Genomic DNA, 15,595 nt, shown 5'->3' with positions numbered 1-15,595 from the left:
TCATACAGTGTGATATCCATTATATACAGGGCAGAATATCCAGCATATCATATACAGTGTGATATCCATTATATACAGGGCAGAATATCCAGCATATCATACAGTGTGATATCCATTATATACAGGGCAGAATATCCAGCATATCATACAGTGTGATATCCATTATATACAGGACAGAATATCCAGCATATCATACAGTGTGATATCCATTATATACAGGGCAGAATATCCAGCATATCATACAGTGTGATATCCATTATATACAGGACAGAATATCCAGCATATCATACAGTGTGATATCCATTATATACAGGGCAGAATATCCAGCATATTATACAATGTGATATCCATTATTTACAGGACAGAATATCCAGCATATCATACAGTGTGATATCCATTATATACAGGGCAGAATATCCTTTCCTATCTTGTATTTTTTAAACTAGATGATGCTTGGAATTCCACCCATGAGGTTTCTTTATAAATATCGAGGAAAATACAAAGTCCCTAAACCCTGATGTAAAATTTGCAGATCTCCCAGAGAACAGCAAGTCCCAGGGCCTCTCTCCAATACCAGATACTTAGTGTATATACGTATGTATATATATATATATATAAAATATCAGGCTAGCAGCACACACATGGCGTTGCTTGCTCAGGGTGGCTGCTCCATCCAAATTTTTTCTATTTTTGCTGTAAGAGATAAGCGTTACCTGTCTGTGCGGAGAGCGTGGGTGATCGCCCAACCCAACATTCCAGGAGTGGCCCTCTGGCCGCTCGTCCGCACACCTTGATGACACAGCGGCCATGATGCCAGCTATCTGTGCAGACGCCTCGTCACCCCTATACCCGGCCATCTCCTTCACTCCAATTCACTTCATAGGAAATCCCAAACTTTACAGATCATCACAGTTCCAGGACAATGGAGGGACGTCCACATGATAGTCCAGAGCCAAACTCACAGCCTCATTAGTCCCTCGCTATGAAGCATCCGGGCAGACCCCATTGTTTAGCGGAAACACGGTGCCAAGAGCAATTTATCTACAAAATAGGGCGATATGTTCCCTTCATACCAGCTCCTTCTCTCATCAATTTCTTCTGTTTAAAGGCAGCGACTGGAAAGTTTAGTTCCATGTAAATGTGGAGGAATGTTTACTCCTAAATGCATGAAGAGATTTGTAACTATTTATCCACCAAACCACAGAACTAGAACTATACACTGGGCCAAGATCAGGCACACACTCATTGGAGCCATAAAATACTTCTACATAGAGGGCAGGCAGCATTATAGTACAGGAGGTACTCATAGGGGCAGTATTATAGTAGTTATATTCTTGTACATAGGGGCAGTATTATAGTAGTTATATTCTTGTACATAGGGGGCAGTATTATAGTAGTTATATTCTTGTACATAGGGGCAGTATTATAGTAGTTATATTCTTGTACATAGGGGGCAGTATTATAGTAGTTATATTCTTGTACATAGGAGCAGTATTATAGTAGCTATATTCTTGTATATAGGGGCAGTATTATAGTAGTTATATTCTTGTACATAGGGAGCAGTATTATAGTAGTTCTATTCTTGTACATAGGAGCAGTATTATAGTAGTTATATTCTTGTATATAGGGGTAGTATTATAGTAGTTATATTCTTGTACATAGGGGCAGTATTATAGTAGTTATATTCTTGTACATAGGGGGCAGTATTATAGTAGTTATATTCTTGTACATAGGGGCAGTATTATAGTAGTTCTATTCTTGTACATAGGGGGCAGTATTATAGTAGTTATATTCTTGTACATGGGGCAGTATTATAGTAGTTATATTCTTGTACATAGGAGCAGTGTTATAGTAGTTCTATTCTTGTACATAGGGGACAGTATTATAGTAGTTCTATTCTTGTACATAGGGGCAGTATTATAGTAGTTATATTCTTGTACATAGGGGGCAGTATTATAGTAGTTATATTCTTGTACATAGGGGCAGTATTATAGTAGTTCTATTCTTGTACATAGGGGACAGTATTATAGTAGTTATATTCTTGTACATAGGGGCAGTATTCTAGTAGTTATATTCTTGTACATAGGGGGCAGTATTATAGTACTTATATTCTTGTACATAGGAGCAATATTATAGTAGTTATATTCTTGTACATAGGGGGCAGTATTATAGTAGTTATATTCCTGTACATAGCAGCAGTATTATAGTAGTTATATTCTTGTACATAGGGGCAGTATTATAGTAGTTATATTCTTGTACATAGGGGCAGTATTATAGTAGTTATATTCTTTTACATAGGAGCAGTATTATAGTAGTTATATTCTTGTACATAGGGGGTAGTATTATAGTAGTTCTATTCTTGTACATAGGGGACAGTATTATAGTAGTTCTATTCTTGTACATAGAGGCAGTATTATAGTAGTTATATTCTTGTACATAGGAGGCAGTATTATAGTAGTTATATTCTTGTACATAGGGGCAGTATTACAGTAGTTATATTCTTGTATATAGGAGCAGTATTATAGTAGTTATATTCTTGTACATGGGGCAGTATTATAGTAGTTATATTCCTGTATATAGCGGGCAGTATTATAGTAGTTATATTCTTGTACATGGGGCAGTATTATAGTAGTTATATTCTTGTACATGGGGCAGTATTATAGTAGTTATATTCTTGTACATGGGGCAGTATTATAGTAGTTATATTCTTGTACATAGGGGCAGTATTATAGTAGTTACATGTATTTGCTTCCTCTTTATAGGTGCTGCACTATCATTTTCTACCATCAGATGGCAGTGTAGATATCTGTTTAAAATATAATTTTGTGCCTATTTCCAGATATTTGATACATGCTCCATTTTTTGTCCTATCTGTATTGAATTTATTTTGCAAATTATGGCCCTCTTTCTACAGGTTATCTCACCTCTACATGTATCATTGGGATATATGTAGGCCTGGGTTATACTATCATGGCCCTTTTTACTATCCTGGGTAACATTTGCAAGAGTTTTTTGTATATTTTGATGGCATGAAAAAACATAGACTTTTGCCTTAAATTATCTGCACACAGAATCCAGGCTTCACTTTATGGAGGAAAAAATATTCCTGACCGAGGCGAATCCTATAAAAGCACAGACGTACCTGCCGCAGAATGACCATCTCGCCAGATTCTTCAGAGACATCAAGCAGCAGTTGTCTGGGGAAGAATAAACATAAATCTGAGTTATTACCGGCAATGACTGTATAAAGGCTGCAGCTCACACCACAACCATCACAAGGGTCACATGTGCGGCTTCTAGGACACTAATGACATTACCAGCGCAGCCCCTCCCAACACTGATAAGCTGGAAATAGAGGGACAAATTCCCATTGATAAATTAGACAAGTCACATGACCTCGATCTGTCCCCAGAGAAACATTCAGGGACTCCTCCAAAGATCTGTCTTGTGTTTTGTTTTTTTCACTGACCTAAGACACAAAAGTAACAAAGCAACAGTAGCCAAGAATGTATCAGCCTTATCTCCCTATACACTAGACTTCACATAAATGACACAGCAAAGACTGCTACATAGAAGAGTAATGATAGAGGGCAGTAGAACATAACAACGTACAAGAATATAACTACTATAATACTTCCTCTATGTACAAGAATATAACTACTATAATACTGCCCCTATGTACAAGAATATAACTACTATAATACTGCTCCCTATGTACAAGAATATAACTACTATAATACTGCCCCTATGTACAAGAATATAACTACTATAATACTGCTCCTATGTACAAGAATATAGCTACTATAATACTGCCCCTATATACAAGAATATAACTACTATAATACTGCTCCTATGTACAAGAATATAACTACTATAATACTGCCCCTATGTACAAGAATATAACTACTATAATACTGCCCCTATATACAAGAATATAACTACTATAATACTGCCCCTATGTACAAGAATATAATTACTATAATACTGCCCCTATATACAAGAATATAACTACTATAATACTTCCTCTATGTACAAGAATATAACTATTATAATACTGCTCCTATGTACAAGAATATAACTACTATAATACTGCCCCTATGTACAAGAATATAACTACTATAATACTGCCCCCTATGTACAAGAATATAACTATTATAATACTGCTCCTATGTACAAGAATATAACTACTATAATACTGCCCCTATGTACAAGAATATAACTACTATAATACTGCCCCTATGTACAAGAATATAACTACTATAATACTGCCTCCTATGTACAAGAATATAACTACTATAATACTGCCCCTATATACAAGAATATAACTACTATAATACTTCCTCTATGTACAAGAATATAACTATTATAATACTGCTCCTATGTACAAGAATATAACTACTATAATACTGCCCCTATGTACAAGAATATAACTACTATAATACTGCCCCTATGTACAAGAATATAACTACTATAATACTGCCTCCTATGTACAAGAATATAACTACTATAATACTGCCCCTATGTACAAGAATATAACTATTATAATACTGCTCCTATGTACAAGAATATAACTACTATAATACTGCCCCTATGTACAAGAATATAACTACTATAATACTGCCCCCTATGTACAAGAATATAACTATTATAATACTGCTCCTATGTACAAGAATATAACTACTATAATACTGCCCCTATGTACAAGAATATAACTACTATAATACTGCCCCTATGTACAAGAATATAACTACTATAATACTGCCTCCTATGTACAAGAATATAACTACTATAATACTGCCCCTATATACAAGAATATAACTACTATAATACTTCCTCTATGTACAAGAATATAACTATTATAATACTGCTCCTATGTACAAGAATATAACTACTATAATACTGCCCCTATGTACAAGAATATAACTACTATAATACTGCCCCTATGTACAAGAATATAACTACTATAATACTGCCTCCTATGTACAAGAATATAACTACTATAATACTGCCCCTATGTACAAGAATATAACTACTATAATACTTCCTCTATGTACAAGAATATAACTACTATAATACTTCCTCTATGTACAAGAATATAACTATTATAATACTGCTCCTATGTACAAGAATATAACTACTATAATACTGCCCCTATGTACAAGAATATAACTACTATAATACTGCCCCTATGTACAAGAATATAACTACTATAATACTGCTCCTATGTACAAGAATATAACTACTATAATACTGCCCCTATATACAAGAATATAACTACTATAATACTTCCTCTATGTACAAGAATATAACTATTATAATACTGCTCCTATGTACAAGAATATAACTACTATAATACTGTTCCCTATGTACAAGAATATAACTACTATAATACTACCCCTATGTACAAGAATATAACTACTATAATACTGCTCCTATGTACAAGAATATAACTACTATAATACTGCCCCCTATGTACAAGAATATAACTACTATAATACTGCTCCCTATGTACAAGAATATAACTACTATAATACTGCCCCTATGTACAAGAATATAATTACTATAATACTGCCCCTATATACAAGAATATAACTACTATAATACTTCCTCTATGTACAAGAATATAACTATTATAATACTGCTCCTATGTACAAGAATATAACTACTATAATACTGCCCCTATGTACAAGAATATAACTACTATAATACTGCACCTATGTACAAGAATATAACTACTATAATACTGCCTCCTATGTACAAGAATATAACTACTATAATACTGCCCCTATATACAAGAATATAACTACTATAATACTTCCTCTATGTACAAGAATATAACTATTATAATACTGCTCCTATGTACAAGAATATAACTACTATAATACTGCCCCTATGTACAAGAATATAACTACTATAATACTGCCCCTATGTACAAGAATATAACTACTATAATACTGCCTCCTATGTACAAGAATATAACTACTATAATACTGCCCCTATGTACAAGAATATAACTACTATAATACTTCCTCTATGTACAAGAATATAACTACTATAATACTTCCTCTATGTACAAGAATATAACTATTATAATACTGCTCCTATGTACAAGAATATAACTATTATAATACTGCTCCTATGTACAAGAATATAACTACTATAATACTGTTCCCTATGTACAAGAATATAACTACTATAATACTACCCCTATGTACAAGAATATAACTACTATAATACTGCTCCTATGTACAAGAATATAACTACTATAATACTGCCCCCTATGTACAAGAATATAACTACTATAATACTGCTCCTATGTAGAAGAATATAACTACTATAATACTGCCCCTATGTACAAGAATATAACTACTATAATACTGCCCCTATGTACAAGAATATAACTGCTATAATACTGCCCCTATGTACAAGAATATAACTACTATAATACTGCTCCTATGTAGAAGAATATAACTACTATAATACTGCCCCCTATGTACAAGAATATAACTACTATAATACTGCTCCTATGTACAAGAATATAACTACTATAATACTGTTCCCTATGTACAAGAATATAACTACTATAATACTACCCCTATGTACAAGAATATAACTACTATAATACTGCTCCTATGTACAAGAATATAACTACTATAATACTGCCCCTATGTACAAGAATATAACTACTATAATACTGCTCCTATGTAGAAGAATATAACTACTATAATACTGCCCCTATGTACAAGAATATAACTACTATAATACTGCCCCTATGTACAAGAATATAACTGCTATAATACTGCCCCTATGTACAAGAATATAACTACTATAATACTGCTCCTATGTAGAAGAATATAACTACTATAATACTGCCCCCTATGTACAAGAATATAACTACTATAATACTGCTCCTATGTACAAGAATATAACTACTATAATACTACCCCTATGTACAAGAATATAACTACTATAATACTGCTCCTATGTACAAGAATATAACTACTATAATACTGCCCCTATGTACAAGAATATAACTACTATAATACTGCTCCTATGTAGAAGAATATAACTACTATAATACTGCCCCTATGTACAAGAATATAACTACTATAATACTGCCCCTATGTACAAGAATATAACTACTATAATACTGCCCCTATGTACAAGAATATAACTACTATAATACTGCTCCTATGTAGAAGAATATAACTACTATAATACTGCCCCTATGTACAAGAATATAACTACTATAATACTGCCCCTATGTACAAGAATATAACTACTATAATACTGCCCCTATATAGAGGAATATAACTACTATAATACTGCCCCTATGTACAAGAATATAACTACTATAATACTGCCCCTATGTACAAGAATATAACTACTATAATACTGCCTCTATGTACAAGAATATAACTACTATAATACTGCTCCTATGTACAAGAATATAACTACTATAATACTGCTCCTATGTACAAGAATATAACTACTATAATACTGCCCCTATGTACAAGAATATAACTACTATAATACTGCCCCTATGTACAAGAATATAACTACTATAATACTGCTCCTATGTACAAGAATATATCTACTATAATACTGCTCCTATGTACAAGAATATAACTACTATAATACTGCCCTCTATGTACAAGAATATAACTACTATAATACTGCTCCTATGTACAAGAATATAACTACTATAATACCGCCCCTATGTACAAGAATATAACTACTATAATACTGCCCCTATATACAAGAATATAACTACTATAATACTGCCCCCTATGTACAAGAATATAACTACTATAATACTGCTCCTATGTACAAGAATATAACTACTATAATACTGCCCCTATGTACAAGAATATAACTACTATAATACTGCCCCTATGTACAAGAATATAACTACTATAATACTGCCCCTATATACAAGAATATAACTACTATAATACTGCCCCTATGTACAAGAATATAACTACTATAATACTGCCCCTATGTATAAGAATATAACTACTATAATACTGCCCCTACGTACAAGAATATAACTACTATAATACTGCTCCTATGTAGAAGAATATAACTACTATAATACTGCCCCCAAGCTGTGAGGTTGTGATGAGCAGTTCTCCTGATGTCTGGAGCAAGCCCAGGGTGGGGCCCCCCTGGGCGGGTAAGCTCCCCAGGAAAGGCCCAGGCTTCCCGGCCTACACTGGGACACGGCTCCTAGGCCTCTTCCATTGGGAATACCACCCCCAGAGTTGCTGTGAGACCGGTGAATGTAGCACAAAGCTCCAGCAAGAAAGGAGAAACTAAAGAATCTGTGTGTAATGTTTTGGGAGGAAAACCAACTCCAAGTGCAGCAAAGAAGCCAGAATATGTCCCTAAAGAAATGCAGCAAAGTGTGAGGTCTTGTGATTCCTGCAGAGAAGCCCCGGTCAGTGCACAGCTCCAGCCGGCAGCTCAGCCTCCACCACCATCAGGTGTGCAGCTCAGCTCTCTGGCCCGCAGACAGAGGACATCTTTGGAGAAGCAAGAAAGTCTCCAGCAGCAGCATGTGGTGTCCGGCATGGCGAGCTCAGGCCGCACCAGGTCGCAGTCCGGTGCCAGCGGTAAGCAAGTCCCAGTGCCTGGGTCCAGCAAGGCCACCATAAAATCATCTGTGGTGGAGGCCTGTGACAAGCCTTTGTTCAAAGTCCCTGCACCTGTGGCCAAGCCTGAAGCTGTGGATACGGTGTGTGTACCTGAGCCGCAGCTGGCGGATGAGATGCCCGGACTAGTCAGAAAACTTGGTGAGTTACAGTCGATGAAAGGCATGCTGCAGGCGGAGATAGACTGTCTCTATAATCTGAAGGCCACTAATCCTGACCTGACCTCTGTGTGTGACCAGAGACTGAACAAGAAGGGTTTGGAGCTGGCGAGTGTGGTGCAGGACATGGACTCTGTGCTGGAGAGTATGGGGCCCCTGGTGCAGGACATGGACTCTGTGCTGGAGAGTATGGGGCCCCTGAAGGAGACCTATATGACCCAGGAATGTTTGGCCTCCCATACGCAGGACTGTGCTGTGGAGACCAGGCCCCCTGATGTGTAGTCAGAGGCCGCTCTGGGCTAGACCACCCAGCAGCAGGCGCGACCGGTGATACAGGCGGCCAGATTCTGCTTTCAGGATGGGAAACAACTGCAGCTACAAGAGCTTACACCTCAGACAGTGGAGGCACTACAAGTCCCAGAGTGCCCCGCACAGGAGCAGGACCTTCCATGTGTGACTGTCTGTGCTGCTGAGGCCGGTGCACAGGCTGGGGAGAGTGACGCTGTGCCTGTGGGGTCGGGGGCTGGAGGGGATTCACAGTCTGTGATGGACATTGCACAATGTGATGATGATGATGCTGCTCATGTTGATGTGCATGAGATATGTGACTTTCCCCCTTTGCTATCTAACCCGCAAGGTGTGCCAGCCCCCCCTGCTATAGACCCTCGTCCTGTTAGTCAGCCCAGGGTGACCCGACAGGTGCCCCCCAGGAATGCCTGGAGCCGCGGCGCCCCATCCTTCACCTCCGGTCCTCTATTATACCGGCCAGACTTTCAAGCGTATTAATGTTGTGCGTTTTAAGTACATAGGTCCCAAGGAGGTTCTGCCGCAGCGCAGGTACGTGTGTGTCGCCCTGGACAAGCCAGGGGCCACAGGTAACAACACCACCACACCCCACACTCCCTGTAGGCACATCGATGTCAAAACACAAAACCCTTGTTGCCTTCCCCAGGGGCTGATTGTTGCCTTCCCCAGCCAACACCATTGGCAGGGGCCTTTCGGATCCCGGCAAGGCTTGGAGTCGCCGTGAATTTGCCAAATCCGTTAGTGAAGGGGACCTCGGGGTTTCCAAACAGCCAAGTCCCGATAGAAGGCAACCGTCCAACCGTGAAGGGGAGACACCGCCACCGCCAAGGGCAACCGTTTCCCAGGGCCAGCGCCTGCGGGCAAAAGGGGCTCCTCCGGCCTACATCCAGGTCGGGGAGCGGGTTACCGGTGGGAACCCATCGCAACCAACACTGAACTTAGGTGCAGGGAGAGACAGTCATCACTAACCTGCAGGGAACAGCAACACCGCAGCCGTCCGAGGGACCCGTCCATCCAGCCGCTTGTTTTACCGTGAACTGTGTCATCATCATTGGGCTGAGTGAGTACCTCCGTGCCGTGCGGCACAGCGCTGCCCCTGCGACCCTGCAACTCACCAGGCCCCGCAACCCGCCTGCCATTCACTCCTACCCCATCACCGGGCCCCGGGACAACCAACCCCCTACCCACGGAGGGGAGAAATAACAACAAAGCTGCTCCCTGTCACTGCTCCCGGGATCCCCGTCCAGAGCAGCGGTGGTGTCCACCAAAATCACCACAACCGTGGGTGGCGTCACGGACAATAAATCCCCAAAACCAATCCCCTTTTCACTCACAGGCGAGGAGCGCCGCTCGAGTCCCCGGGATCCGGCCCATCGCTCGAGCCACCGAGCAGCAGCGGCAGCCGGACCCGAGCAGTGGGAGAGCGCAGCGTCCCCTCCTCCGCCCGCGACAACTTGGCGTCACGAACAGGATCTTACCGCTCTGCCGTCTGGTAGAGGTGCGCCTTGTTACCGCCGGAGGTGTCCGGCCAGAAAATTTCAGAAGCCGCCATCTTTGGCACGAAAAGTTCCCGCTCGAGCGTCTCCTTGAGTAGTGGAGGCGCGAAGGCCAAAACCCCGCCCCTGTAGAGGAGGAGCCGGAAAGAGGCTAAGGGGGACGGAAACAAGATGTCTGCGCCCGACGGAGCTGCTGGAGGAGCGTCGGTCGCAGCCGCAGTGGCACCCGTGGATGGGAATGGGCCTGCCCAGGTCCCGGCCGCGCTGGCGGGGGGTGCCGCGGTCCCAGCTCTCGCTCAGGTGATGCCGTTCTCCTTGCCCTATGTGCCCGGAGCTACCTGGCTGCCGCAGTACGACGGGAAACCTGATGCGTTACAGGTCTTCCGGAAGAAGCTTAGCCCGCTCCTAGAATTGTACCCCCTGACTGATAAGCAACGTGCAGCGGTAGTGCTGGGGCAGCTAACCGGCGCGGCTGAGCAGGAGGCGGAGACCTGGGCCGAGGGGGACCGGTTCTCTGTAGCCACCATCTTTGAGAAGCTACAGACTGCCTTTGAGACCCGTACCGAAGCCGAGCTGAGGATGCAGTTTTACCAATGTCGGCAACGGCCTGTGGACAGCATTCGGGACTACGCTTTACGTCTGCAAACCGCCCTCCGCACACTGAAGCGGGTGGACACCATCAATGAGGCGGACAGCAACAAAATGTTAGTAGAGCAATTTGTGCAGGGGATGAGGTCCTCCGAGGATCGCAAACAACTCCGGCTGTGGGCCCTAGAACACCCTGATGTGGACTTTGCTGTGTTAAAGGAACGGGCCATTAAAGCTCTGCAACCCCCAGCTTCGGAAGTCTTGAAACCAGCCCCGTGGCCAGTTGAGACGGCCCCCGTCGTGGTGGCCCCTGCCCTACCAGCATCTCCAGTACCTACAGCTCCAAGCAGCACGATGGAAGAACTGGCTGCCCAGGTCCGCCGCATGGATGGAGACCTCGCCAAGATCCTCGCCGCACTCCAGCCTCAGACCAGATCCCAGCCTCCGGCAAAGATACAGCTCGCCGACCGTGTTGAGGACGTCCCCTGGATGCAGCGGAGAAGAACCAATGACTCACGGTATGGACCCCCGATTTGTTACAGGTGCATCAAACCCGGCCACTACTCCCGACGATGTCTGTTAAACGAGCAACCCCTGGGGCCACGGGCCAATCCTCAGGAGTAGAACCCCATGGCCCCCCAGACTGGCGGGACCGGTACATCGGGGCCCGGCCCATCATTCCCGTGGCTGTGGACGGGATACCGGTGATGGCTCTCCTGGACACTGGATCACAGGTAACCACTATACCATACACACTGTATCAACGGTATTGGGGGAAAGACGAGCTGGCTCCCCCAGATGCTAGTATAACACTGATTGCTGCTGATGGACTCCCATTGACCCAAGTGGGATACAAATAAGTGGCCATGACTGTGGGGCGAGCTGAACTGCAACACCAGGGTATGATTGTGATAATGAATGAACCCAGTGATCATAACCCGAAGATAGTGCTAGGAACCAATGTGATGGAGCACTGTATGAGTGATGTGCTGACCCTACTGCAGCAGCTGGCCGCCACAGCGGCGGGGAGTCGACAGAGAGCTGTGCAGCGTGAGATCCGAGCCTTGATGTACCGCCAGCATGTGAACTCGACAGGAGGAGAGATTGGTGGGGTGAGAGTGATGGATGTTGCCCCGTTGATTGTGCCCCCTAGGAGCGAGATGATGATTTGGTGTAGGGAAGCAGTAGGGCCCCAGGGACGTGACTACCCTGCCATGATAGAGCCCATGCCCTCCGAGCACTGGCCCACAGTAATGGCCGCCCGAGGGGTGGTAGATGTAAAGAAGGATAGAGTGCCTGTGAGGGTGCTGAACTGCGGGGAGGAAGAAGTCAGGCTTCCCCGGTATGCTACACTTGCCAAGTTGCTCACTCTGGATCCCCACACCATCCGCGAGGCAGTTCCCCCAAACTCACCACCGACTGCCAGCACTCACCCGCCCCAAGGGGAGTTAGAGGAGTGGCACCAACAGCTACATGTAGGCACTGACGATACCCCTACACATCACAAAGAAGGGGTATACCGGGTGGTACGGGAGTATGAGCAAGTTTTTAGCAAACATCCCCTAGACTTTGGGCAGATTAAAGGGGTCCAACACCATATTCCCACCGGTGAACACCCCCCTATCAAAGAGAGGTACAGGCCCATTCCCCCTGCACACTACCAATGTGCCAAGGACATGTTGAGGAACATGAAGGAGGCAGGGGTCATCAGGGACAGCTGTAGTCCCTGGGCCGCCCCGTTGGTACTGGTTAAGAAGAAGGACGGCACCATGCGGATGTGCGTGGGTTACCGGAAGATTAACCAGATAACGCATAAAGATGCTTACCCACTGCCCCGTATTGAAGAGTCTTTGGCCGCACTGAGAACTGCAAATTACTTCTCCACCCTTGACCTCACCAGCGGGTACTGGCAAGTGGCTGTGGCACCGGAGGACCGGGAGAAAACTGCCTTCACCACCCCAATGGGGCTCTGTGAATTCAACAGTATGCCGTTCGGGCTGTGCAATGCCCCTGGAACCTTCCAACGGCTGATGGAGTGCTGTCTGGGGCATCTAAACTTCGAGACCGTCCTGTTATACCTGGATGATGTGATTGTGTACTCCCAGATGTATGAAGCCCACCTGGAGCACCTGGCTGAAGTGTTCGCGTCCCTTGCCAAATACAAGATGAAGTTGAAGCCTTCCAAGTGTCACCTGCTGAAACCCAGAGTGCAGTACCTGGGGCATGTGGTGGGTGCAGAAGGTGTCGCCCCCGACCCCCGAGAAGATCACTGCCATCCAAGACTGGCCGAGACCAACCACAGTGAGGGAAGTAAGGCAGTTTCTGGGTCTGGTGGGGTACTACCGGCGCTTCATCAAGGGGTACACGAAGATGGTTGCCCCTATGCAAGACCTCCTCGTTGGACAGACCAAAGGTGGTAGACCCATCGGAGCCCCACTGGTGTGGGAAGAGAGGCATGAGGAATCCTTCCGTCAACTGAAAGCGGCCTTGACTGGAGAGGAGATCCTGGCGTATCCCGATTACAGCAACCCGTTCATCCTCTACACCGATGCCAGCAATGTGGGCTTGGGGGCAGTCTTGTCCCAGGTCCAAGATGGGAAGGAAAAAGTGATTGCTTATGCTAGCCGAAAGCTCCGACCGACTGAAAGGAATCCTGAGAACTACAGCTCTTTCAAGCTCGAGCTCCTGGCGCTGGTGTGGGCTATCACCGAGTGGTTCCGTCATTACCTGGCCGCAGCAAAGTTCACCGCTTTCACGGATAACAATCCGCTGACCCACCTGGACACGGCCAAGTTGGGCGCGTTGGAACAGCGGTGGGTGGCCAGGCTAGCCAACTACGATTTCACCATCAAATACAGGGTCGGTCGTGCCAACGTTAATGCTGATGCACTCTCTCGGATGCCCCACTTGTCAGAAGAAGGGTGCGAGGATGACGACTTCGAAGAGATCGAGTTGCCTGCATTTCACCAGCCACCAACTGAGAAGGTGCATGTCCACCAGCAACGGGTGAATCTGGACCCACTGCCCAGTCAGGAGTGGCAGGAAGCTCAAAACCAGGCGCCCGCTGTCCGCCTAGTTAAGATCCTGGTGGAGCAAGGTGCTGCTGGAATAGACCCTGCCGCCCCAGCTGAAGCCCAGCGCCTGTGGCGAGAACGGACCCGGTTGTATCTACACCAGGGGAAGTTGTACCGTGAGCTGATTAACCCGAAGACTCATGAGAAAATCCGCCAGTTGGTGATTCCCCAAGCTCATGTGTCCACCGTTCTACAAGCGTACCATGATGGTGCCGGACACTTCGGATGGAAGAAGCTGGAGATGCTGTTGAGGGAGCGGTTCTATTGGAGTGGGATGCGGGAGTCTGTAGAGGCCTGGTGCCGAGAGTGCGGTCCTTGCACGCTGAGAAGGAAGGACGAGGCCAGCCAGAAGGCGCCCCTACACCCGATCGTTACACATCAACCGCTGGAGCTGGTCGCCCTGGACCATGTAAGCTCACCCCCAGCCGAAGTGGGTACACCTACGCTCTAACCATAGTAGACCACTATTCAAGGTTCATGGTGGTTGTCCCAGTCAAAGACCTAACTGGTCGTACTGCCGCTAGAGCGTTCCAGGCTTATTTCTGCCGACCACATGGATACCCTGAGAAGGTGCTTACTGACCAAGGCCCGGCCTTTGAAGCGGAGGTGTTCCATGAGTTTTGCCAGTTGTACGGCTGCAAGACGATCCGGACCACCCCTTACCATGCCCAGACCAACGGCATGTGTGAGAAGATGAACCACTTGGTCCTGAGCCTCCTCAAGACGTTGCCGCTGGAAGAGCGGAACCTGTGGCCGGAGAAGCTACCCGACTTGGTCGATATGTACAACAATATCCCTTCCAGCTCAACGAAGTGCACCCCAGCATACCTGATGAGGGCTCGCCCCGGTCGGCTACCGGTGGATCTGGACATGTGATTGGAGGCCCCAGAAGCACTCCCTTCGACAGCTGAATGGGAAACTCGGCGAGGGTGCAATACCGACAGATTCATGAATATGTCGAGAAGAACTTGAGTCGGAGTCGGGAACAGCAAGAGCAGCGCTTCAACCAGAAGGCGTCTGCTGGCCCTTTCCAGCCTGGAGATGTAGTGCTGAAGCGGAAGAGGAGAACCCACAAGCTGGATGATCAATGGGAACAAACCCCATACGTCATACAGCCCACAGGATGGGAAGATGGGAAGGCCTACCAGATCAGTCGTGACCAAGGGGGCACTTTGGCCACGGTTTCCCGAGACCATCTGAAAAGGTGCCCACCAGCATTGAGGGCAGCGGCTGAAGTTCCGGTTCCTCCACCAGCGGAAAAAGCAAAATAGGTAATCCACACCGTGATGGGTGACTTCCCAGCGGACTGGCCTACACAG

At 44.8% G+C, this 15,595-nt stretch overlaps 1 protein-coding gene across 1 annotated transcript in view; it reads right to left on the bottom strand.

Annotated features, from left to right (window-relative positions):
- The window catches only part of LOC142290029 (unconventional myosin-VIIa-like), a 128,814-nt gene that overhangs the window by 65,574 nt on the left and 47,645 nt on the right, over positions 1-15,595 (bottom strand). The window contains exon 2 of the mRNA XM_075333972.1: positions 3,143-3,197. Within this exon, the coding sequence (XP_075190087.1) occupies positions 3,143-3,160 (18 nt within the window). The 5' untranslated portion in view covers positions 3,161-3,197. The remainder of the gene's footprint in view (positions 1-3,142; positions 3,198-15,595) is intronic.

Source organism: Anomaloglossus baeobatrachus, chromosome 2, assembly GCF_048569485.1.
Source record: "Anomaloglossus baeobatrachus isolate aAnoBae1 chromosome 2, aAnoBae1.hap1, whole genome shotgun sequence".
Lineage (NCBI taxonomy): Eukaryota > Metazoa > Chordata > Amphibia > Anura > Aromobatidae > Anomaloglossus > Anomaloglossus baeobatrachus.
This window is presented reverse-complemented; position numbering and strand designations above follow the sequence as displayed.